This window comes from Lampris incognitus, chromosome 11 (genome assembly GCF_029633865.1).
Source record: "Lampris incognitus isolate fLamInc1 chromosome 11, fLamInc1.hap2, whole genome shotgun sequence".
In the NCBI taxonomy this organism is placed as follows: domain Eukaryota; kingdom Metazoa; phylum Chordata; class Actinopteri; order Lampriformes; family Lampridae; genus Lampris; species Lampris incognitus.
In genome coordinates, this window is record NC_079221.1 from 3674603 (window position 1) to 3701247 (window position 26645).

Sequence of the window (26645 nt, forward strand, 5' to 3'; positions counted from 1 at the left end):
ACAGCAGTGACCCGCTTTCAGTTTCGTTTCTCGAGAACGGAAAATGATACTCGCGCCGAAGCGTTTGTTTATCGCACGTGACACACTCCCATGTTCGTACGTCCCGACCTGACCTCGGCACGTGACTAGCCTGCGCCATAACAGCCAGGATTCTGGGTAACGCCGTTCCTAACAAAGGCATACAACAACCCATCTTCCCTGCTTAATAAAGAAACAAACAAACAAACAAACAAGTCTGTCCTTCAGGGTGAACAGCATGAACGATCTTAAAATACAATAAAGATAAATAAGTATTTTAGATACTTTCAGTTAATAATCCCTCTCGGTCTGCTGCATGTTTCAGCACATGTTTTGACCTCAGCACCTGCAGCATGTTTGCTTCGGCATTGGCGATCCTAGACTCTGGGGGGCCCCAGGCAAAGAAGACCACCGAGGCCCCCCTCCCCACACACACACGCCCCATCACGCCCCCATAAAAATGCATTCAGTCAATTCAGTCAAAAAATGCATTCGGTCCACTGTGCTATTCAAAAATCATCATTTATTAAAAAATAATAACTAGCAGTAGTGCAAAAGAAGGAGCAACGACATCTAAACAGAGTATGTAAAAACAAATAGGAACATCAAATAAAACAAAACATTTCTCCCCTCTTGTCCTCTCTGTTCCTCTTTTCTGGAGGTTTATTTTTAGGGTCTTCTTTCATTTTCGTCGAAGTTATATCGTCACGCTTGTAAGCCCCAAGTGCCTGAGAGTTATCTCAAATGGGCGTTGGCATTTCACATTACAGTATCTTCACAATATCCTACAATACATTCAACATTACATTTCAATTTCTTTTTGTTGACATTCTAGTTGGACAAGATTTCTCTTTTCATCAAAGTTATATCATCAACCTTGTACTTCTCCCCTGTATCTGTCCTCTCTCTTCCTCTCGTGTTTTCTTGACGTTTATTTTTAGGGTCTTCTTTTGTTTTCATTCATTTCAAATTTAATTTTTCATTCATTTCAGATTTTTATTTATTTCATTTTCTTCAGAGGGCATTGAGTGCTTCTCCAAACAGACCGTGATGATTGACAAGCAGACGTGACGTGACAGTGAGTGTTATCACGCTGAACCCTGACCTAACCTTTTATAAGCGCTGGCTTTGTGCCTTGGCTGCAGCAAACGCTGTCACCAGATCTACCAGGTCCAAAGATCTTCTGACCTCTTGTTCTATAGAGATTTGAGCCAGCCCTGAAAGCCTTTCCTGGCTCATGTTGGGCCTCAGATAAGTCTTTACAAGCTTCAGGCTTGAGAAGCCTCTCTCACCAGATGCGACAGTGACAGGAAGTGTTAACAGGAGCCGCAGGGCAATACTGAGATTCCCATAAAGATCTAGAAGGTCCTCCTTGTATATGTAGTCCAACATCTCTCTTGGGGAGGAGGCACACTCATCAGGGTATGTGTGGTTAGCAGCCTTAATCTTCATCACCATCTCCTCTCCATCGATGTCATCCAGTTTTTTCCAGGTTCAGCACTGCTTTTCAAGCCTTCCAGACGTCAATGCCCCTGTCACTTTTTTCTTCGGAGAAAATAAAACCATACAGGTTGTAAATTTCCCCCATCTTTGAGAACCTGATAGTGACGCTGTGAGGGCGGTCCCGATTGAAGAGGTCATCTGGTGCAGACAACGTTTCTTCTCTGCCCTCATATAGAAACTGCCTTGTTTTTCTTCTTGTTCTCTTTTCAGGAAGCTTCATGTCAATCCCTAGACTCTCTGCAATTTCTCTTGCTTCTGTCTGGCAGGAAGCAAGCCCAGTGTCCCTGAACCCTGTAAGATAGTTTGTGACTCCTCTAAGTTCCATTCTTAGTGTTTGGAGGGAAAGAGTGGGGCTTTGCAATATTTTGCTAGCGTGGTGATCTGGTACAAAACATTGTACCAGATCACCATGCATCACTACTGCCTTTATGCTTGACGGGATGTCACTTTACTTTATGACTTTGCAGTTGTCACTGCAAAATGCGCCAATATGCGTGGCCAACGGGGTGGGGGGGGTGGCGGTCTGCCTTTCTGAGACGTTTAAGGGGGTTTATAGCTGTCATTGCAAAATATGCCAATATGTGTGGCCATCGGGGGCCCCTTTTCCCACGTATATTTTGGGGGGCCCAAGCAACTGCGTGGTTTGCCTATCCTGACGGGATGCCTATATGCAAACCAGAACAAACCCGTTGATTGCTGGCATGTCCCACTGTGTCTTTAGGGGTGTTTTCAGAGGTGTCACTGTTTTGATTCGGCTCTAGTGTTTTGAGCGGACTTCGACGACTGCATCTGAAGATCTGTCCTTCCTCCGTCCTCACAGTGAACGACCGTGGAGCTACTTCTTGAAGAACAGTGGCTTTCGTACTCCATCCATCCATCAGGATCCTCAAGCCTGACTGTATCATTACCAGAGAGTGGTGGAAGCTGCTTGGCTGTCTTGTCGTAAAATGACTTCTGCTTCATCTTTTGTTGCTGTAGCTTTTGTTCCAGTTTCGTTGTGACTCAAGTCCCGTTTATTTGCGGATGTGCCATCCATTTGTCTTCTCTCACAGCACTAATTTCTTTCTCAGGCTCATTTTCACAGTTCACTATGCCAACAAAAAAATGTCTCACTTAGGTCAGTGTCCTCCACAGTGTTTACAGATTTTCCTTTATTCCCCTCTTTTCTTTTTAAGAAGTGCTGTTTAGCAAAATGATTCTTTCCCTGGCAATTACAGCATTGCTGACCAAAGGCTGGACACTGTCTTGGCTTGTGCTGTGAACCGCAGCGTTTGCAGCTGGACATCCCGTCGCCTGTCGGCTGTGCAGGCCGGGTCTGTGTGCGTCTCCTTCCTTGGCTTGAGACCGGACCGACAGCCGCGCAGTCCCTCATGGTCACTGGGACAGCTCACTCGCCTGGCAGACCTTAACAGCTCCGTCTAGCGTTAGCTCCGTTTCCCTCAGTAGCCTTTCTCTGACCTTTTTATCCTCCGCTCCATAAACCATCTGGTCCCGGATCACGGAGTCTTTCAGTGTAGCAGAGTCGCATGACTGTGCTTGTAGCTTCAGGTCAGTCAGAAAGCTACCAAAAGGCTCACGTTGTTGCTGCACACGTGAACATATCTCTCGTATGTTCAAGGCGCCGCGTTTTCGGTTTTTACCGATTTTCACCGAAAAATACCCAGATTTTTGAAAAGGAGCAGATCGGTTTACACCGACTTTCACCCGGATTTTATGCTTCCACGGATCCAAACGTTGATCCTGTTCGTGTGAGGTTATGTAACAGCGTCCTCTTGTGGCGAAATTCGGCATGCTGGATGGCTCTGAAAAATAAAAACCGACAACGCTGAGCCTTGCGTATGTTTCATTTTTCTTCGGACAGCAGTGAGCATCAAATTTATCAAACACTTTGTCGAGTTTCTCTTTGTCATCTTCATACACGACAGTGCGGTACACTTCAGTGGGCTTGTGGGCCTGCTATTGTTCGCAGCAGCGCTACCTTCCTAGCGTAACCTGTTTTTCTGGACTTGCCTGTTAGTGATTTTAAGTTCCTGTTATAAGCTGTTGCCAAAGTATATGCCTTGAGCTCTTATTCTGAAGGCTGAAGAGAGAGCGGAAGTGCTGTACGCAGTGTTGTTGCTGTGGAGTTCGGTTGGGAGAAGAAGCCAAATAATGTGGTCCTCGTGTGAAAGTGGAGCCTCCGTATTTGTTATTTTATAGTTTCATACAGTAGGCGACATCTACACACCCTCGGTTACATTGGTGGCACCGGTGGGATCCGGAAGTGTGCGGATCCTCAGAAGTCTCTTCGGAGCGCGGGAATAACAAAGCGCGAGGGCGCGCTTCCGGGAGAGGGTGACGACTGTAAACTACTAATAAGACACGTTAGCCCCTAGCTAGCTAACGGGTCTGACCCTCTAGCCGAGCGGTTAGTGATGTCGCCTTGTGGTGCAGTACACCCGTATCGAATCCCGCACCGGGCAAGAAAATAACCGGTTACATTGGTGGCAGCGGTGGGATCCGGAAGTGTGCGGATCCTCAGAAGTCTCTTCGGAGCGCGGGAATAACAAAGCGCGAGGGCGCGCTTCCGGGGAGGGTGACGACTGTAAACTACTAATAAGACACGTTAGTCCCTAGCTAGCTAACGGGTCTGACCCTTTAGCGGAGCGGTTAGTGATGTCGCCTTGCGGCGCAGAACACCCCGTATCGAATCCCGCACCGGGCAAGAAAATAACCGGCTACACCAGCATCCGGCATGGTTTCCAGTCCCGAGGTACGCTGCTGCTTGAAGGTCCGCCATTTGCTGTCGACATTCCCGGTAAGTTCCAAACTCTCCGGTGGTTTTAAGGAATCCGTGTCACAATTTACACCTCGCTGTAGTTTCACTCCTGGTACTAGCTTGGTCTAGTCAGAAAGGCAGGAACCGAGGAGGCCTCTTGGATGAGAGGCGAAACGTCTTCACGGATATATACCAAGTCCCGTTGCACTTGTATTCAACTCCTTTGGATACTCCTGGTACCATGTTTTGTTTGTTGTTTTAAAACGAATGGACCGATACCTTTTCCAAATTCACGCCGAAGCTTCTATTTGTCCCACATGCCAGACTCCGTGTTCGTACGTCCCGACCTCTGACCTCAGTACGTCACTAGCCTGCCACGTAACATCTAGGATTCTGGGTAACGCAGTTCCTAACAAAGGCATAACAACACATGGGTGTCAGTAAAGTGACGGTTTTGAATATGTATCACAGAAATGTGATTAGCACAGTGTAAACAGACCACGTAGAGGTTTTGTTTTGTTCTTCTGCACGGGATTAGAGGTTCTGACCCAATGCGATATATGACGAGAAGTTAGATAAACCCACGATAACAGTGTATTTTGCGCGCCATTTTTAACCCACGCGATTGCAGAGGTGGGAAGTAACGAAGTACTGTACTTAAGTAGATTTTTCAGGTCTCTACTTTTCTTGAGTATTTATTTTTCTGACAACTTTTTACTTTTACTCCCTACATTCTAACACAAATGTCTGTACTTTCTACTCCTTACATTTTCAAAACAGGCTCGTTACTTCAGTTGTAACGCGTTTGAGGGGAATTATTATTACTAACGTTATAACCCTGTAGACTCCTAAGTCAGTCTCTAGACGCTTAGCGGAGAGGAACTCGGATAGTCTCGCGATACCAGACAGACGTGATGTTATTTGAAGTTAGAATGGTTAAGGTAGCGAATTCGGGGGGGGGGGGGGCAGCCATAGGAACTGCCGCAGCCAGGACGCGAACCCGTATAGAAGACCGCTTGCCCGGTGTCGGTCGGGGGCACAAGTCCTGATCGAGGCTCAACCCGCGGGATGGTGAGACCGTAAGGCCATCGGAAGCGCGTGCGCCCAGAGGCGTGAAGGAGCTGATATGCTTAAACGCGGGGACGGGCTTGCCGAAGGAGCGGGGTAGTGTAACGTGCATGGATAAGTCGGACCCTTTAGTCGAGCGGTCAGCGGTGCGGGAGATACGGGTTCGCGTCCCGGCTGCGGCAGTTCCTGTGGTTCCCCCCGAATTCGCTACAATAGTAAAGCTGAATGATTCGGGGAAAAGGGACTATATCGGTGTTGTCGCGTGTTTTATTCTTTTTAATTCATATTGTAGCGAATTCGGGGGGCAGTCTGGGAGACCGTTGCCCCGGCCGGGACGCGGGCTCCCCCGCTCCGCAAGCGTCAACGTTAACCAGTCGACTAAAGGGTCCGACCCGTTAGTCAAGGACCAACGTGTCTACTTATCCATGCACGTTTCACTATTTTCAGGGGATAGGCCTACATTAAAGGACCTACTTCTCTGGCTCATATTCACGGTGCCTTGATGGAAGTCGTGGACGTTTGAATTCATAAAACGATATTTTCTCCAAGGACTGTTTCCGGGCTAGACTTTTCAAATTAATCTGTGCCCTCAGCTAAATTGAAACACAGTGAAAATGTAACTCTGACTAAAAATAAAGGCGGCATGTGAAATGGCCGAGCCTGCACTTTTTACTTCTATACTTTGAGTTCAGAGCCTGTAGCTACTTCTTACTTTCAACTTGAGTAACGAAGTTGAGTCAGTACTTCTACTCTTACCAGAGTCTATTTTTACACAAGTATCTGGACTTCTCCTTGAGTAAAGGACGTGTGTACCTTTGCCTCCTCGTCGTGTCTGGCAGTTCTCTGGGCCTCGGTGCAGAATGATAAACGAGTCTCTGCAGAACTTTTTCTCTGTGAATCTCCGATGCAGGGGGGCCACGAGCGTCTCCCCTGCTTTCGACGTGTTGCTTTAGTTGCGAAATCGTGACGATGATCCCAAAACGGTGAAACAATTAATCAAACGGTCAATTAGTGTCGCTAATTTTCATCCCTTGTGTGAAATGATGTGATAAATGTAATAACCTAGGTATGCTGTAATTAAATGCAAGGGATACATATTCCGCAGGGGATGCAAAATGTGGCCTATCAGTGGTTTATAACAAAAACAATCTCTGAAGGCTACGAGACAAACCTGAGCCAGCGTACGACCGAGAAGACAGTAAGTAGTAATAATAATAATAATAATACTAATACTAATAATAATAATAATAGAAGAGAAGTGTCAGGATCAGGCGCGCCGGAATCAGTTCAGAAGTGTGTGTGTGTGTGGGGGGGGGTGTGTGCAGGGGTGTCAACAGAGTCTCGCACGTTTTCGTTAAATACATACGAATTTAATCAAATACATTTCGTAACTATATACGAAAATAACGTGTGGGGGTGAACTGTGTGGTGCTATAAGAGCGCACCGGAGCTGTATTCGCCTTTCAATACAAGAAAGCACGTTATTGAAGACACGTGTGTTCGCCCATCTTTTTACAGGCTGATCTGCATATTTCCCACGAGGCTCGCTCGCGGGTGTTGCACAGAATTCCCCCCTCTCTGTTTTCACACCATTCTGCGCTGCAGCAGCTTCCCCTTCTTGGCCAAACAAGCCAGCAGTCTCCTTCTTGTCAGTAATTAGCTGCGCAGCTTCGCCCGCCTCTGTGTCCCGACGGCAACCCTCCCTCCCTCCACGCGCTCGGCGCTAGCACGAGCCGGTTTCGGTTCTGTGCTGGCGGTTTCAACGGTCTCAGCAGTCCCGGTCCCGGAGCTGCTGCTTCGGGGTTCTGGCTGCGCTGGTTCTCGACTTGGGGGGGGGGGGCAGGCTGCAGTGGAGTCGTGTGACGTTACTGTTAAATTTTAGGTTTGTTTATTTTACTTCCTCGTTCACTGGGCTCCTCTGACGTGTTGCGGAAGCACGTGTTCGCGATACGGACCGCTAGCAGGGCTGACGTCAGCTCAGCTAACGGACACGTGTTAGTGGTTGCTATGTAGGCTACAATGTATCCGACTTGTGTTGCGACGCCCCCTTGGTTTGGGTTAAAATGTGGATCTTCTTCCAGATCCCTGTCCGCGTGCTTCATTTGACCCCACTGCTGAGAGAGGAGGGGGACGGCTGAAGCGTCTTCTTACCGTAAGTGTTGCAATATAGGCGCATTAGCGGGGATACGGGAATTCCTGACTTTAAAAAAAATGTGGAAAGAGGTGAAAAGTGGGGGGGGGGCTAGCCCCCCGTCCCCCCCGCCTCCCCCATTCTGGCGCCCCTGGTCAGAATTCATACGACGTCTTCTTTTATCCAGAGTTCGTGGCAGCAGACACGTCATGGCCTTACTCACATCTGTTTTGCAAGCTTGCGCTTTTGACAGCAGATCCCATCCGCGTCCAATGTCGTGCACACAATGTGGACTGCGAGGCAACATGATTGGGATTTCTAACACACGGCACGGTAAAGCACAAGCCGCCCACTTGCTGGTTTCCCAGACATGGGCGGTTCTTTGAGAATAAGAGTAAAGCAAACATAACCACCCCCAAGTTGTGTTATGGTTTTATTGCTTACACAGCTTCAGAACAAACCTATGCGCTATTATGTAATCACACTCCCATTTGCTAATATAATTTGCTTCTTAATAATTAAAAAAAACACATTTACATAATTATACATGTATATATTACACCTGGCTATATTACAACATATTATTCAACGTCGACGTCGGTTGTCCATGAAAGGAGTGGAGGGGATTTTGTTAATGTTTCGGTTGCATCTTCTCGAAGCTGCTGATTGTTTTATAGGCACAATACCACAACGTTTCCGTGGCCTTTTTAATGTGCTAGTGTTGTGTTTTTCATTGGTTTTGAATTTTACACCCCCGCCCCCCCCCCCAAAAAAGAAAAGAAAAGTGCATCCAAAAGGAAACGAACAAAATAATGGACATCATGTGACGGACGGTATGTTGTAACGTGCTACTTTCCAGCTAAATGAGAAGTGCAAAGTAGTAAGTCTACTTATAGTAGAAGGTCACGTGTAGTGCCTTGTACAAATGCCTGCATCACACTTGCTTGTCCGAGGCCTAGCTCCGGGGATGACATGCAACAGTCAGTCAACACTCGCAAACAAACATGCACGTTAGCTTATCCGCCCACACAAGCAGATGTGGTGTCTCGTCTCGCTCGCAGCAACAGTAAGTGTGTGTGTCAACGATTGCAGCGCTAATGCACAAAGTTTAAGGATGAGAACTACAGTATACTTCATATATTGCAGTGCAATAGTCCTAAACCCCTGAGTCACAGTTCAGAGAAGACGGGCAAACAGCAGAGGATGAGCAATTTGTTCTCGCACCTGCATCACACTGCTGTCATCATATCGCTTAGCACTGAGAACGGTGCTCATTTGGCGCGGCACCAAAAATAACTTTATTCGACTTATTCTGCCAAGCAGTCGCCGGTCAGCCGGAGAGACGTCTGTGTGAGCGTGCTGATAAAATGCCGCTACGACAGTCATCACAGCGTCGTGACACAGATATAAGAACACTTTAACGTGTGCCCATGAAGGATATCTATGGCCTTGGAAATCCTGGGTCTGAGGCAGGTCTGTGGAGCCCCGTGGTGCCGAGGTTGGAGTCGGATGGGGGAGAGGAAGATGAGGATGAGGAAGAGATTTGAGCAGGAAGAAGGATCACTTCAGAATGCTGATGCCTTATGATCTGCTGCTGCTGCTGCTGCTGTTGTTGTCTTTGACGCTTTTGCCGTGGCTGCGTGTGTCTTTGTGCGAGTATTGCTGTAAGGCTGTCTTCTATGGGTGCATTGGTGTGAGCCGAGTACGACGCAGACTCTTTGGATTCGTGACGGGTCCTCTCCGTCTTATGGTTGGGACCCTGAAAACAGATGCAGTAGATACACACATATACGGATAAGCAGCTGCCTGCTTATAATTTTTAAAAAAAAGTTCATTTGGGCCACGTTGATCAATGCAATAACCGTGTCCCTATGAATAATTCTAATAATTGCAACAGTTCTAGGGCGCTATCAGCAGCCGTCCTCATGATCTGAATCAGATGCTGATGTGACGTATGCTGCCGGGTGGTTGTTTGTCCACTGAAACTTAAAAGAAACCGCAAATTAGCTATTGTAGACCACCGTTGCAAAAGGAAACATCGCTTAATGGCCCGGGGGAGAGGGTAATCAACGCAGAGGAGAAGGTTTCAACCGTGGATTCGGAAGCTGAGGAAATCCAGAAACAGAACCACTGGCAAAGCAGGCCTGCAAACAATTCCAAACCTGGAACGCTGTCCAAAAAGAAGCTGTGTGCACATTCCCACCTTAACATCCTGTGGCAAGTTGCACAAATAAGCGGCGCGCAGCACACCGTGCATCACATCAGCACCTGTGGCGAATCCTGACAATGGCTCCTGATTGCAAGCCAAAGCTGTTTAGGGAAAACCAGTTGATACGGCTTTGTCTGCCTCTCTTCCAACATACACTGACTAGTTTACTGCATAACCTAATCTAACTGATACAGATGTGATTCATATTTTTTTTGTGATTTTGATATACTTTATTAATCCCCGTGGGGAAATTATGCTCTGCATTTAAGCCATCCTAGCTATGATGCTAGGAGCAGTGAGCAGCCGCCGTGCAGCACCCGGGGACCAACTCCAGTTCTTCTTGCCATTGCCTTGCTCAGGGGCACAGACAGGAGTATTAACCCTAACATGCATGTCTTGGGGGAAACCGGAGCAGCCGCCGTGCAGCACCCGGGGACCAACTCCAGTTCTTCTTGCCATTGCCTTGCTCAGGGGCACAGACAGGAGTATTAACCCTAACATGCATGTCTTGGGGGAAACCGGAGCAGCCGCCGTGCAGCACCCGGGGACCAACTCCAGTTCTTCTTGCCATTGCCTTGCTCAGGGGCACAGACAGGAGTATTAACCCTAACATGCATGTCTTGGGGGAAACCGGAGCACCCGCAGAAAACCCACCACAGACATGGGGAGAACATGTAAACTCCACACAGAGGACGACCTGGGACGACCCCCAAGGTTGGACAACCCCGGGGTTCGAACCCAGGACCTTCTTACTGTGAGGTGACAGTGCTAACCACCGGGCCACGGTATTACACCATATTGCACAAGTTCCTACTTGCAGTTGGAGTTTGCATGCTGTTGGACCTATTTTCAGCAACACCAAATAAGAGGAGAGTTTATTTTTCAGGTACAGAATAATTTTAACATTTAAAAATCAAATTTTCTTGTGCTCAAAAGCTAAGCTTACATATCTCAAGTTATATATCTAGATCAAATACTATTAAAAAAAAAAAAAAAACAAATGATGAATACATAAATAATGAGTTAGAAATTACCACAGTGTTTATAGCCCTCATAGAGTAATTCCCATAATCTCTAGCACATTCTCACTCAGAGAACTTTGCACCAGAATTACTCTCAAATACTTTCCTGTTAGCTAAACTATCAGCTAAACATCCATCTGGGTCCTACGTAGGCTTAAAAATGGCAACGAGTGTCTGCAAGTGCTGGAGAATATGAATACAGAATCTGTTCCTATTTGTGGAAATGGGGATCTCATTACCGGGGCTGCAGAATGGCTGAGGAATTGGCTGGCAGTCACAGCAGCGACAGGCTGGACCTTCACAGCAGGCCTCTGATAGTCTGGACTGTCAGTCACACTGCTGTAGGCTGGGGGTCCCGGGGTGGACTGCCTCTGCAACAACTGTAGGATACTCTGAATATCCGACGTCATCTGAGACTCCAGCCTTGAGAAGATGAAATAAAGACAGAGGGGGAGAGAAAAGAAAGAAAGAAAACCAATTTATTTTGTCATTGCATTCTTACAACACATTTGTCTTCTGCATTTAAGCCATCCTATTGTACAGGAGCAGTGGGCAGCTGCAGCGCCCGGGGACCAACTCCAGTTCTTCTTTCCACTTCCTTTGCATAGGGGCACAGACAGGAGTATCAACCCTAACATGCAGTGTTTTTGATGGTGGGAGGAAACCCATGCAGACACGGGGAGAACATACAAACTCCACACAGAAAGGACCTGGGACGGCCTGGGGTTCGAACCCAGAACCTCCTTGCTGTGAGGCAACAGTGCTGCCCACTGGGCCACCTTGCTGCCCAGAGGAAGTGGTAGAAAGAAAGACAGGAGAGAGAAAAGAGAAATGGATGGCACAGAAGAAGAATGGAGAAGATAAAGAAAGCCCTGGCAATCAATACAATTAATTCCAGGGGAGAGAGCAAACTCGGTTCTGCTTTTCACTATATTTTAGGGGGAGATTATTGATTTGTTTCATTAATTTATTATTTATTCCATCCATCCGTCGATTATCCAAACCTCTTATCCTGCTCTCAGGGTGGTGGGGATGCTGGAGTCTGTCCCAGCAGTCACTGGGCGGCAGGCGGGGAGACACCCTGGACCCTTATTATTTACTATTTTATTATTATTATTTGTTTATATATCTTATTATTATTTTGTTTATCACCCTTATTATGTATTATTTTTGAACTTATCTATTTATTTATTTGTTGTTTTATCCTATGCGAGGGCCTAAGGACAGGATGTTGTGTTGCTGTAAAGCCCCTTGAGGGAAAACTGTAATTTGTGATATTGGGCTATACAAATAAAATTGACTTGAGTCGACTATATTCCGGGGGACCTCTAGGTGGCGCTTGTGCACCGTGGCAGTTGCAAACTGCTAGTAAAGGCCTGGAATGCATATCGTCAGCACAGCGGAGTACCAAGGCTGCTGCTCTGGCCTGAAGTGAGAATGAATATTCAGTGGGATGTGTAAATGTGGCTGTTACCATGCACTGGCTCTCACTCTGTCACTCATTCTAATTATGGCTGGATGTCAGTCACCCATGTGCTCCTCGGTATTTAGGGCATCAGGCGAAATGTGTTTATACTGAATAATTCTTTTAATTACAGCCAGCCGCAGACATACAGTGGGCATCGCGTGCAGGCACAGCGCTGGAGTGACGCTGGATCCTGGCGTGGCTTCCTTACACAGAATGCTACACCAGCGTTTCTCCCTGTCATATCTGTCTGATGTGTCAACGGACCAAAACCACTCAAATTGGACCAGAATGACACCGAGATGCTGCTGAGCCTATTTTTGCCAGGCAGCTTCTGCTAGCGGTAGAAACAGGGTCGGGGAGAGTGCAGTCTCATTCGAGATGAAACAACCCCCGGCCCAGCCCGGTGGCGCGGGGCCCTTCCAGTGCGGTCTCCTGCCCTCAGTGATGACTCCTGCCCTCAGTGATGACTCCTGCCCTCAGTGATGACTCCTGCCCTCAGTGATGACTCCTGCTGTTTGTCCGTCTGTCTGTGTATTTCAGATGGCCCGGTAGCTGCAGGTGTGTTGTTATAGTCTGCCATGTCTGTCATGTTTACCCACATCGGCAAGTAATTCAAGTGCATTAATTCGGGAAAAGTGGCCCGTTTTCAGGCTGCAGAGTTTACCTCTGCCTGCATTTATGTGATAGAGTAGCCAAGTCCCGTCGTTTCTCGTTCTTCTCTCGGCTGATGTTTAAGACATACTCAGTTGTCCCTTTTAGATTGTGATACTATTTCAGGCATTAGAGATGTTCAGAAAAATAGATTGATTCCCTTTGAATTAATGTGCCAAGACCCAATTATTGCAGTGACAAGAAGATCAAGTACCAGGATTATAATTTAGCCCTGCACACCCTATATTTTGAGTGCTTTGTGTTAAGTTCTCTACATGTTTATGCCCATGTATTGATAATTATCATTCGGTCATCATCCAAACCGCTTATCCTGCTCTCAGGGTGGCGGGGATGCTGGAGCCTATCCCAGCAGTCATTGGGCGGCAGGCGGGGAGACACCCTCAACAGGACACCAGGCCATCACACACACACACACACACACACACACACACACACACACACACACACACACACACACACACACACACACACACACACACACACACACACACACACACACACACACACACACACACACCTAGGGACAATCTAGACTTTGGACTGTGGGTGGAAACCGGAGCCCCCGGAGGAAAGCCACACAGACACGGGGAGAACATGCAAACTCCACACAGAGGACGACCCGGGACGGCCCCCAAGGTTGGACTACCCCGGGGCTCGAACCCAGGACCTTCTTGCTGTGAGGCGACTGCGCTAACTACCGCGCCACCATGCCGCCATACGTGATGCAGTAAATCTGAAATGAGTTTTGTGTTGAGCTTGACATTGTCTATCATAATCCCTCATTTATTTTCAGGTAGCAAAACGTTTGAAAAAAAGTTGTGTCCAGTGTGATGTAACGTGGTCAAATGCACGGTCTTTCCCCCCACAGCCTGCAGAGTCGGACACTTATGATTACATCTATATACAGGCACATACAAATAATACAACACTAATAAGGAGAGGAGAAAAACGGATGCATGAGGACAAAGAAACCAGATGTGTCCTGTAGAAATGTCACACTCAACAAAGATGCCATGGCACGTGTTTGACTTGGGTGGGGCCATTGACAGACAGACCTCACACTAGCAATAGTCAATAGTACTGTCAGTGCGGGTTATCTGACACACCTACATCCATCAGCGCTAGTATTAATGTTACTGTCTGCAGCTGTGTTTATCCTGCAGCGCCAACATCATGGAGCACCAGCCTGCCGTGTTTTCAACCCTTTACGTAGGTTTTACCCTGTAGAAGTCAGCAAACGCAGTAAAACGTCCTGGGGTTCAGTTACTCTTTAAAGTTGAAATAATGACAGACACTACTGCGCTTTCCCATTTCAAGATCGAGGGAACGTTTTACGACAGATAGTTTAGCCTCCGAGTCATGCACGCATGCACTCTTTAAACACCTACCTGTTTAAATGCTCTTGAAGCTGATCTAAGCGCTGCTCCACCTCTCCATATGTGATCTCACTCGAAGAATTATTCTCCACTCCCATGTCCCGTAACTGTGCTGACTCATCCAGGTAGTCTGCAGGCTTCTCACCGGCCCATTTATCACCGCACAAATCTGGTGAGCAAAACAAACACGCATGTTTTACAAGCTCACATGTGGGTCAGAGCAAGGTAATCACCAAGCCAACCAACCACTGGAATAGAATGTAATTAATCTTTACAGGGAAAGCTGTGTGTTGGCCCTTTCTCGTAATTTATCAAGCCCTTGTTGCAGGAGAATTATTAATGCAATGTTTTGTTTTTTTCCACCCAGCTAGCATGCTAATCCTGCTGTTATCTCTACTGGCCACTTGTTAATAGTCATCTCACTGTCTACTGATTTGTGTCGAGCCCCTTTTGTGATTTTAAACAGAGTGCCGCTTCGCTGTGTGTGGTTGCATTATCTGCTGCAGCAGTCTGCTCGGGTGGCTTTGTGCAGCCCAGAGAGGCTTCATGATGTGCTGCATTGATATGGAGAGCCTCGGTGACTTGTTGCATGTGCCATCACGATGGCTGATGGTTACTTTTGCCCTTACAAGGCATTTATTCTAGGCACACCGCTAACACCGGAGGACAGCAACAGACCTGTTGGGCCCTTTAGTGATTTACAGTAAAGGCCAGATTTTTACAATTATTCAGTTCAGTTCAATTCAATTTAGTCTCATCAAAAACAACGTGCAGGCACATGTTAAAAATGAAATCAGGGCTACGGCTTTGCCAAACAGTGCAAGACAGACACAGACAAACACGGCAAACACAGTATAAGATATACACACAAGAAGACCAAAAGCTAAAGATAGTTAACAAAGAGCAAGAATACAAAATTTTTAAAAATATCTAAAAATATCTACAGACATTCAGTGGGTGGCCAGGTTCAGGTGGGCAACAGCTTGTGGAAAGAAGCTGTTTTTGAGCCTGGTAGTGCGGGCTCTGAGGCTCCTGTAGCGCCTCCCAGAGTGCAGGGGGGAGAACAGTCCATGGTTGGGGTGGGTGGGGTCTCTGCTGATGCTCAGACCCCTTCGAAGGCAGCGTTTGTGATAAATGTCTTTTATGGCTGGGAGCTGGGTACCGGTGACATGCTGGGCCGCCTTGATGACCCGCTGCAGAGCTTTCTGGTCTACTGAGGTGCAGTTGCCGTACCACACTGAGATGCAGATGGTCAGGATGCTCTCTATGGTGCAGTGGTAGAAGTTGGGGAGAATTTTGGAGGGTAGACGGGCGCTCCTCAGCCTCCTCAGGAAATGCAGGCAATGTTGGGCCTTTTTCACAAGGGCCTGGGTGTTTGATGTCCAGGAGAGGTCCTCAATCATGTGGACTCTATCTGACAGTGGTTTCTAACCATGTGCCATCTGGAGCCATGTTTATAAAGGTTTTAATTTCACCCAAACACCAAACCAGAGTGAGCAAGCAAGCTGATTTGACTGATAAGCACGCCTTCAGCCCGATAGGATGAAACTAATTTGTACAATCAACCGGTTCTGATGTTTCAGTTCGAAGAAAAACCTGCATAAACATGGCTCTTGTTGGCACGCGATGGGAGACCACTTGGTCTAAGATTCAAGGTCGCTTTTTGAGTCTCATTGGGAGGCTGTCATCCATCCATTAGCCAAACCGCTTATCCTGCTCTCAGGGTCGCGGGGATGCTGGAGCCAATCCCAGCAGTCATTGGGCGGCAGGCGGGGAGACACCCTGGACAGGCAACCAGGCCATCACACAGGGCCAACACACAGGGCCAACACACACACCCCGACAATTTAGTACGGCCGATTCACCTGACCTACATGTCCTTGGACTGTGGGAGGAAACCGGAGCACCCGGAGGAAACCCACACCGACACGGGGAGAACATGCAAACTCCACACAGAGGACGACCCAGACGACCCCCAAGGTTGGACTACCCCGCGGCTCGAACCCAGGACCTTCTTGCTGTGAGGCGACCGTGCTAACTACTGCACCACTGTCCCATCAGTGCTGTGTCAGTGCTTTCTAATTGTCCCTTTCAGTTATCAGGTACATCTCCGCTATTCCCCCCTGGTTATTTGTGATGCCACCAATAGATTTACATATACAGCAACAACTGAGGAAGAAATCCGAACAGGGATCTGCTGGGAGGCTAGCACAAAATTACATTGAGCAGCACATTGCATATATGTTGGTGTTATTTACAGTTGGTTCAAAAGTCTCCGAGACTGGACGTACAGGAGCTGAGTTTTCATCCACTATGTGAGGTAGCTGTTATGAAAAGAGCCCCCAGATCACTTATCAGTATATGCAGTTGAGCTCCTGGCTAATTTGTTAGCTCTGCAATGGTTAGAAGAAAACAACAAAAATAATGCACTAATTGCATCTGATAGTTGGGAAGCACTCACAAGCATTAAATCTGTGAAATCGTGCAGACAAGATCTTCTTTTTCAAATTCAGCGTTTAATATACAGACTGTGCAATAAGGGTCTGATGGCCTGCTTCGTCTGGGTTCCTGCCCATGTAGGAGTAGAAGGAAATGAGGATGCTAATATACTGGCCAACCAATCACTCAGATCACACACAGTAAAGATGAAAATTCCTCTCAGTAAAGCTGAGGATAAAACAATTATAAAGAGTCAAATGCAAAAAGTATGGAAAGAATGCTGGGATATAAACGATACAGGAAGACATCTTTATAATATCCAGAAATATGTTGGATTGGGAAGAGAGCTGGGCAGGAACCAAAAGGAAGCAGCAGTTATTATTCAGGATAGGACATATTGGACTAAGACACTTCATAAAATAGCTAAACACCCAACTGATAGATGTGCACACTGTGGTCATCCAGAATCTCACCAGCATGTGTTGCTGGAGTGTAGGGGCTATGAGGAGGACAGGAAGGAGCTGATATCAGCATTAATGAAAGCTAAGCTAAGGTTCCTAGTAGGGAACCTACTTGGAAATGCGGCATGGGAAATATATCTACTACCACTACTACTACTACTATTACTTCTGGCTGCTCCCGTTAGGGGGCGCCACAGCGGATCATCCGTTTCCATCTCTTCCTGTCCTCTGCATCTTCCTCTGTCACACCAGCCACCTGCATGTCCTCCCTCACCACATCCATAAACCTCCTCTTTGGCCTTCCTCTTCTCCTCTTCCCTGGCAGCTCCATATTCAGCATCCTTCTCCCAATATACCCAGCATCTCTCCTCCACACATGTCCACACCATCTCCATCTTGTCTCTCTCGCTTTGTCTCCAAACTGTCCAACCTGAGCTGTCCCTCTAATATACTCGTTCCTAATCCTGTCCTTCTTCGTTACTCCCAGTGAAAATCTTATCATCTTCATCTCTGCCACCTCCAGCTCCACCTCCTGTCTTTTCATCAGTACCACTGTCTCCAAACCATACAACATAGCTGGTCTCACTACCATCTTGTAAACCTTCCCTTTCACTCTTGCTGGTACCCTTCTGTCACAAATCACTCCTGACACTCCTGAAACTCTTCTCCACCCACTCCACCCTGCCTGCACTCTCTTCTTCACCTCTCTTCCACACTCCCCATTACTTTGAACTTTTAACAGTTGACCCCAAGTATTTAAACTCATCCACTTCATCCCCTCTACTCCTTGCACCCTCATCATTCCATTGTCATTCATGCATAGATATTCCATCTTGTTCCTACTGAATGTTATTCCTCTTCTCTCCAGTGCATACCTCCACCTCTCCAGGCTCTCCTCAACCTGCTTCTTACTCACTACAGATCACAATGTCATCCACGAACATCACAGTCCACAGAGACTCCTGCCTGATCTCGTCTGTCAACCTGTCCATCACCATTGCAAACAAGAAAGGGCTCAGAGCCGATCCTTGATGTAATCCCACCTCCACCTTGAACCCACCTGTCATTCCTATCGCACACTTCACATTTGTCACACTGCCCTCACACATATCCTGCACCACTCCTACATACTTCTCTGCCATGCCCGACTTCCTCATACAATACCACACCTCCTCTCTCGGCACCCTGTCATAAGCTTTCTCTAAATCCACAAAGACACAATGTACCTCCTTCTGGCCTTCTCTATACTTCTCCATCAACATTCTCAAAGCAAACATCCCATCTGTGGTGCTCTTTCATGGCATGAAACCATACTGCTGCTTGCTGATCATCACCTCTCCCCTCTTAACCTAGCTTCTATTACTCTTTCCCAAATCTTCATGCTGTGGCTGATCAACTTTATACCTCTGTAGTTGCTACAGTTCTGCACATCGCCCTTGTTCTTGAAAATCGGTACCAGTATGTTTCTTCTCCACTCCTCAGGCATTCTCTCACTTTCCAGGATTGTGTTAAACAATCTAGTTAAAAACTCCACTGCCATCTCTCCTAAACACCTCCATGCCTCCACAGGTATGTCATCAGGACCAACTGCCTTTCCACTCTTCATCCTCTTCATAACTGCCCTCACTTCCTCCTTGCTAATCCACTGCACTTCCTGATTCACTATCCCCACATCATCTAACCTTCTCTCTCTCTCATTTTCTTCATTCATCAGCCCCTCAAAGTATTCCTTCCACCTTCTCTGCACACTCTCCTCGCTTGTCGGCACATTTCCATCTCTATCCTTGATCGCCCTAACTTGCTGCACATCCTTCCCAGCTCAGTCCCTCTGTCTAGCCCATCGGTACAAGTCCTTTTCTCCTTCCTTAGTGTCTAACCTGTCATACAACTCACCATACACCTTTGCCTTTGCCACCTCTCTCTTCGCTTTACGCTGCATCTCCTTGTACTCCTGTCTACTTTCTTCATCTCTCTGACTATCCCACTCCTTCTTTACCAACCTCTTCCTCTGTATACTGTACTGTACTTCCTCATTCCACCACCGAGTCTCCTTGTCTTCCTTCCTTTGTCCAAATGACACATTAAGTATCATCCTAGCTGTCTCCCTCACTATTTCTGCAGTGGTTGCTCAACCATCCGTCAACAATTCACAACCAGCCAGTGCCTGTCTTAACTCCCCCCTGAACTCCACACAACAAGTCTTCCTTCTTCAACTTCCACCATTTGATCCTTGGCTGCATGGGAAATATACAGTCATCTAGTTAACTATCTGAAGGAAACTGGGTTAATAGACAGAATTTAATTCCCCCCCCCCCCCTGCCATCAAACTGTTTCACTCTACAGTCCGATAGGTGGCGGTAGTGCACCTGTAAGCTGATTGCCAACCGCCAACCAAATAGAAGAAGAAGTAGTAGTTCTGTTTCCGCAGGTTGCCGAAGGAGGCCGTGATCAGGGCGAACCTCCTCGCTGCAGCAGTCCCCTGCTATGACCAGCCCTCGGCCGCTTTGCTCTCCCTCTACACCGATTGTCGGTGATTCCCAAACTAGGAATATCCATCCGTTATCCAAACCGCTTACCCTGCTCTCAGGGTCACGGGGAATGCTGGAGCCTATCCCAGCAGCCATTGGGCCACACATTGTTTCCCTGGTGCCACAGCCTCCGACTAAAGGCCCAAGGTTCACTGCCATCCCTCCTGTCCTCCATTAGCAGAGTAATAGTCCACATGGGACCTCATGACACACTCCTCCAGCAGTCCGGCTTGACCAAATCTGATTAAACCTTTTTATTTTCCTAAACAGTGGCTGCCGGGGTAGGCTCCAGCATCCCCACGACCCCGGGAGCAGGGTAAGCGGTTCAGATAATGGATGGACGTTTTGGTCTCAGGTCCCGTTCCCGCAGTAGGCCGCGGTACAGGGCGCTTCAGTAGACTCCTTAGCCTTCACGACTGGGTGTTGGGCTCAGTATTTGGGTTGTATTGAGAATTGTCATGTTTTAGGGCGGATTGTATCTTTTCAAGAGAGACGGAATTCACCCAAACAAACCGGACTACTGTATGCTAGCCGCTATCATACAGCATGCTAGCCGCTAACATACGGCATGCTAGCCGCTAACATACTGAATGCTAGCCGCTAACACACGGCATGCTAGCCGCTAACACACTGAATGCTAGCCGCTAATACACGGCATGCTAACCGCTAACATACAGCATGCTAGCCGCTAACACACGGCATGCTAGTCGCTAATACACGGCATGTTAGCCGCTAACACACGGCATAATAGCCGCTAACACACGGCAAGCTAGCCGCTAACATACAGCATGCTAGCCGCTAACACACGGCATGCGGCGCAGTCCGTTCCACGTGACTTGACTGTTCACGCTCCAAATCCCTCCTCGGGGTCTCCCTTTTCTTCTCTGGTTTCGTCTCTGGCCAACTGTTTCTGGCGCTAGCCCCCTCTACTGGCCTCACATGACACTAACACCTTCAAGACTCTCGGCTGTACGCGGGAAGATGGCGCCGATACATGCTCGCTCCATTACGAGCAAGTCCTCCATACTAAACGATGTATTCGTCTTAGAGGGTTCGGGTTTCCTGTTTCCGACCTAGACTCGACAGAGGAGCATGGAATACAGCCCCCTACTGGAACCGCGCCCACCGGACTGTACTTTTATCAGTCCTTCCGGGACCTGGGGCCGGGGCGGCGGACTCGCCGAGGCTTTCAGGATCCGCTTTTCGAGTCGGACGGTGAGCGCTGGGACCTCGTCCTCGTTTGAACCGCGGATGATCAATGTTGGTCGTTCAGATCCGTTTTATTGTACTTTAATTTACAGACCCCCGGGTTCTAATAGTTATTTTATGTCTGAATTCAGTTATTTTCTCCCCCTCCCTCTATCAGGTTTGACAGAGTTGGTGATGTAAACTACTAACAAGACACGTTAGCCCCTAGCTAACGGGTCTGACCCTTTAGCCGAGCGGTTAGTGACGTCACCTTGTGGTGCAGTACACCCCGTGTCGAATCCCGCACCGGGCAAGAAAATAACCGGTTACAGTGATTTTAATATCCATGTCGATGACGTTTCTTGTAGCTTTGCTTCTGGTTTTCTAAATGTCACTGAGTCTCAGTTTTATTCAACGCGTGTCTGGTCCAGCACACATTAAGGATCCTACATTAAGGGCCCTACTTTGGACGCTGTTGTTAAGCTTGGTTTAAATATTGATTCTATTTGCGCTGAGGAAGCTGCATGTTACAGACCATGAATGTGTTTTGTTCAGCCTGACTTTTCATTGAGGTTCTCTGCCCAGTCTTCTTTCAGCCTGTTCCCTGTTTTTCAGGGGTCCTGTGAGGGCACAGCACCAATGGGCGGCCATTGTTAACCCGGGCCTCAGCCAATCCCGTATGGAGCCTCGACTGATCCGGTATGGTCTTGTCAGTCCGCATAATGATTTGGTAAAATGGTAGGCCGGATGCCCTTCCTGACCCAACCACCAACCCTATGGAGGGGGGCACAGGTAAAGCGCTGGATGCCATCCCAGTATTCATGGACTTGGATTCTCTGGCCAAGCAAGTAAAGGTGTTAAATCGCCTCTCAGCTGATTTTCTGCAGCTTTTGACCCAAGCTTCTTCTTCTTTTTCTGTGTGAAGTGTTGTTTTGTCACGCTGGCGTTGATTGTCTGGTCCACTCCTTTAATACACATTGCTCCGCCGTTTTGGCCGTAGTGGCTCCTAGTAAAATGAGACTCTCTCCGTCAATTCAGCCCCCTTGTTAAACGATACTAGTCGTTGTTTCCTGCGTAAATGTCAGAGAGTAAACTGACTGTGTAAATCCACCAAGCCCCATGTTCAATGTCTCTATTACAAAGACCTTTTAGCTGATTTTAACAACATGGTTAAGGATGCAAGGGCTTCTTACTTTGCTTAACCTAAATTCCTCCATTAAATGCAACCCTAAAGTCCTGCTTGACAACATCAAAACAAATTGTCACTCTGCATCTCCTGATGTGCCTATTTTTGTTTTATTTGGTTTTTTTTAAAATAAGGATTGCAGAACCTTTTTTTTGTGGATAAAATTAGAGATGTCATGGCAAAATTGTCCACTCTTCTCCCTTTTCTGCTTATTGGCTGTCAATTTTGGACTGCTTCTCTCCTATCTGACTACAAGATCTCACTGATCTGGTGGGTAATATGAAACCTTCCTCACACCCTCTAGATATTTTACCAACTTCCCTGCTTAAAAATGTATTGGGTCTATTGGTCCACCTCTATTAGAAATAGCTCGCTGCAATATGGTTGTGTCCCAGCTTATTTTAAACATGCAGTTGTTTTGCCTCTTTTGGAAAAAAAACAAAACAAACCTAACCTTGATCCATCCCTCCCCAAAAACGATAGGCCTATATCCAAGCTGCCTTTTATCTCAAAAATTTTAGAGAAAGTTGTTGCCAAACAGCTCAATGCTGTTTTAACATTTTAGATAAATTCTAATCTGGTTTCCGTGAGAAGCAATCCACTGAAGTGGCTCTTCTCAGAGTCTCCAATAATATAATGATGTCTTCTGATGTGGTTGAGTGCTTTTGATTTTGTAGATCACAGAATTCTGACTGAAAGGCTTAGGCAGTGGGTAGGGGCCTCTGGGAGTGTTCTGGACTGGTTCCCCTCCTATCTCTTGGATAGTAGTTTTTCTGTGTTGTTTGGTCCCTACATGTCTGAAACTGCTGCTCTTTCCTGTGGTGTGCCTCAGGGTTCTGTCTTGGGTCCTATATTATTTTCTTTGTATATGCTTCCCTTAGGTCATATTATTAGCCAATTTAAAGGTATTTCATATCATTGTTATGCAGCTGTATGTCCCTTTAAGCCTGATAAGACTGACAAACTGTCTATTTTGCACAATCGTCTGATTGCCATTAAGGACTGGATGGCTAACAATATTTTACAGCGAAACACAGATAAGACTGAATCCTTATAATTGCTAGTATAGGTTCTAATGTTGCTCAGTGTATTGGGTCCCTTTCTTCAGCTGTACAGTCTAATCTTAGAAATCTTGACGTTATATTGATCAGGGTATGTACTTTAAGCAAAATATCAAATTGTTGACTTGTAGATGTTTCTTCCATTTAAGAAACATTGCCAAACTAAGGTCAGTTATATCACAACTTGAGCTAGAGATGATCATTCATGCTTTTATATCATCCCGGATAGACTACTACAATTCTTATTTCACCTGCCTCAGCAAGTCGCCCCTGGACTGTCTACAAATGGTCCAGAACGCCACTGCAAGGCTGTTGACCAGGTCCAGCAGGACAACTTGCATCACACCCATTTTATCTTCTTTACATTGGCATCAAGTTTAGGCTTCATTTTAAGGTTCTTGTTTTCACATATAGAGTCCTGCATGGTCAGGCACCTGTGTACATCTGTGACATGCTCCATCCTTATATCACCAGTAGGTCGCTTAGGTCATCTGACCAGGGCTTACTGGTTGTCCCTCACTCTCATTTGAAAACAAAAGGTCATCGTGCCTTTGAAGTTGTGGCTCCGACACCATGGAATGCTCTTCCTTTAGATATATGATCTGCAGTCTCTGTTGATGCCTTTAAAAAGTGGCTGAAGACTCATTTATTCAAACTGGCCTTTGTCTCACCTCGCACTGTCTAGTGTTTGTAATTTTGTGTTTTTAAGGTCCATCCATCCATCCATTATCCAAACCGCTTATCCTGCTCTCAGGGTTATGGGGATGCTGGAGCCCATCCCAGGGGTGCCGGAATGGGCGGGGGGGGGCAATTGCCCCCCCCACTTTTAGAAAATAATTTTAGAACACTTTTTACTGGCACAATAAAAAAAAAACAAGTATAATGAATTTTGTGCAAGATCCACATGCGTTCATGTAAAGGGGAATGGATTTAGGGCAGACAGTGAAATAGGTACAACGAGAAAAAGAACGGCTCCCACCAAGTACGACTTGGTTCCCTTCGTTCGTGCCAGAGAGCCGTTCGAAAGAACCGGATCGTTCGTGAACGTCACATCACTAGTATGGATGATATTTTCACAGCAGCAGTTGTAATAATAATTTACCAGTGGCTAAATAATTTTGGTGAGGAATGCGACGATGAAGCTGTAAGCTGTTTTTCTGATTTTTCGTTAAATAGGGCTTTGAGATAGATGTGCGCTGATGAACACATGGCAACATTACTGTTGCTATTGCCTGCTTGCTACTACAGTGTTACTGTCTTGTAAACTCGTAGTTTAGGCTAATTGAACAAGAAATGTTTGTATCTAATCCCACATGCACTAGCTGTCTTATGTTTGAATTATACCGCTACCCCGTGGGCAGGCAGCAGAAAGAGTGGGATTTCGAAACTGAATACAATATATCACTTAAGCGCTCAAGCTCAACACAGAACACTACATTGAGATTGCCTAACTGCAACAAAGTAAAAAGATGGGGCGGACACGTGTCTTCAATGACGTGCTTTATTGTATGAAAACTGCAAATCCAGGCATACAAAGCTGCGCTCCGGTGTGCTCTTATAGCACTATACAGTACACCCTGCACACGCATATATATCATTGTTGGCCCCCCCACTTCTGAAGTGATTCCGGCGCGCCTGGCCCATCCCAGTAGTCACTGGGCGGCAGGCAGGGCGACACCCTGGACAGGCCAGCAGGCCATCATTTGTTGCTTATGTTTTATTGTTTATTTCTTTTTTACGGTCCTATTTTTAACAATTTTTGTGAAGCACTTTAACCTTGCTCTTTGAAAGTGCTATACTAAATAAACTTTACTTACTTACTCATACAGCACACTATAACGTCAACATCAACTGTTGAAATGGCTAATGTTGCTTCTGCAATTGCTTTCATGGCATTCTAGATATGTCAGCTATTAAATTCCTCGTAAAAAAATCTGATTTTGGAGACTGAATATGTGATATAAGAGGAGTATGGCAGATTGCTCTCAAGGCTGCTGAAATGGTTCTACTCTGACTTTGAAAACTGGGCCACACACTGAGACTGATGAGATCTGGCTTTAATCAGCACTGTGAGCATTTGACTTATAAGTATTTGATTGATACGCTGTTGTTTTTCTCCGCAGCTTGCTCCACTTTTACAGGTGCAACTGTTTATCGGAGTTTTATGCCCAGAGATTGATTCGGATGCGCTCCTTTTCAATGCAAATGGCGCATGTCAGCTTCCAACTAACTCAACAGACATCCACAGACCTATTTTCCTACTATAGTGAGATGACTATGAAGCTGGAATAATTGGATGATGTTCATCATGATCCTCTTAAAGTGGATATTTGCAGCAGTGGCCCTTTTTCCTCTTCCAGCTGCTACATGTATGATGTAATTTCTCTGTGGATAGTCAGGGACTGTTCTATCCTGACCTTTGGGCTCAGGGAATCAAGGCTGTCCAGTCCATTAGAAATAGGATAACGACCTGCCCAGACAGGTTTCAAACTGAGGATTAGCATGGATTTGTGGATATGCGTCCACTGGACAACAGATAGTTTTTAATAGTTTCTGTCAAGCAGTGAAGATTTTATATACATTTTCAAAAGGTAAGACTGAACGCTGTAAATCATCAAATGTTCACTTACCTTCAAAGGATGGGCTTCTCTCCAAGCTGTCTCTGACCTGGAGGTGTCCAGTGGAATTTGAATCGAGGCTCCGGGCTTGGGCATCGACTGAGGAGTAGCCCAGGACTGCTGAGCTCAGAGACCTCAATTCCTCTTTTCCTGGATCCCTGCGGTCCTCCGTACCTTTCTTTAGGCAGGAGTAAGAATCCCTCTCCCTTCCAGATTGATTTTCCACTTCCTTGTTGCTTTCCCCTACGGGACGGTAATCAACAGCAGTCAGTGGAACACAGTGTGCTTTGTTCCCCCGAGAACTGACTTCCTTGAGGAGTGCCACTCCGTGAACAAAAACAATTTGGCACTTGCCAAATAGGAAGGGAAAATATATTAATGCCTATTCAGATTAGTCTCTGTTACCTTTAGGAAGATGCGGTGTGAAGGAGATCCTTCTTTTGGTCTTTGTGCCCTCGCCATCTGAATCACAGCCTTGGGAATTGTTGGCCTGCACCGATTTGTTCTGGTTAGAATGGTCTATTGACTAATTCAAACATTAGTAGACTGAATTTTATCGAACATTAGACACTACCATGAATTTCAGATATCAAGACAAATAAACATTTGACATTGACAATATTATGTAAATCACCAAGAGGACAAAGTGGGAATATTAATGCGGATACTGAATTTGAAAAGAATTTAGTAATGAAATTAACTCCACAATGTTTACCGTTGCATTCTCATCTCGGAGGTTGAAGGTAAGCTCCAGGTTGGTGAAGAAAAAGTCGGCAAACTCTGGATACATGTCCAGCACCTCCAGCAGGTCTTCTCTCTGAATGGTGTGGAGGTCACAGTAACTCAAGGCTCGCACATCAGCATTGGACTTCCCAGACTTGGCATATAGATGAATCATTTCACCAAAGATGTCATTTTTTCCTAGTTATGACACGGAGA

The 26645-nt window shown here is 46.6% G+C and overlaps 1 protein-coding gene across 1 annotated transcript in view; it reads right to left on the reverse strand.

Moving 5' to 3' along the window:
* Positions 1–8883: 8883 nt before the first annotated feature.
* LOC130120970 (potassium voltage-gated channel subfamily H member 7-like) overlaps positions 8884–26645 on the reverse strand; it is a 73198-nt gene continuing 55436 nt past the window's right edge. The window contains exons 11-16 of the mRNA XM_056289798.1: positions 26422–26627; positions 26112–26196; positions 25719–25949; positions 14238–14394; positions 10949–11132; positions 8884–9237 (exon numbers count right to left, since the gene is read on the reverse strand). Of these exons, the coding sequence (XP_056145773.1) occupies positions 8920–9237; positions 10949–11132; positions 14238–14394; positions 25719–25949; positions 26112–26196; positions 26422–26627 (1181 nt within the window). The 3' untranslated portion in view covers positions 8884–8919. The remainder of the gene's footprint in view (positions 9238–10948; positions 11133–14237; positions 14395–25718; positions 25950–26111; positions 26197–26421; positions 26628–26645) is intronic.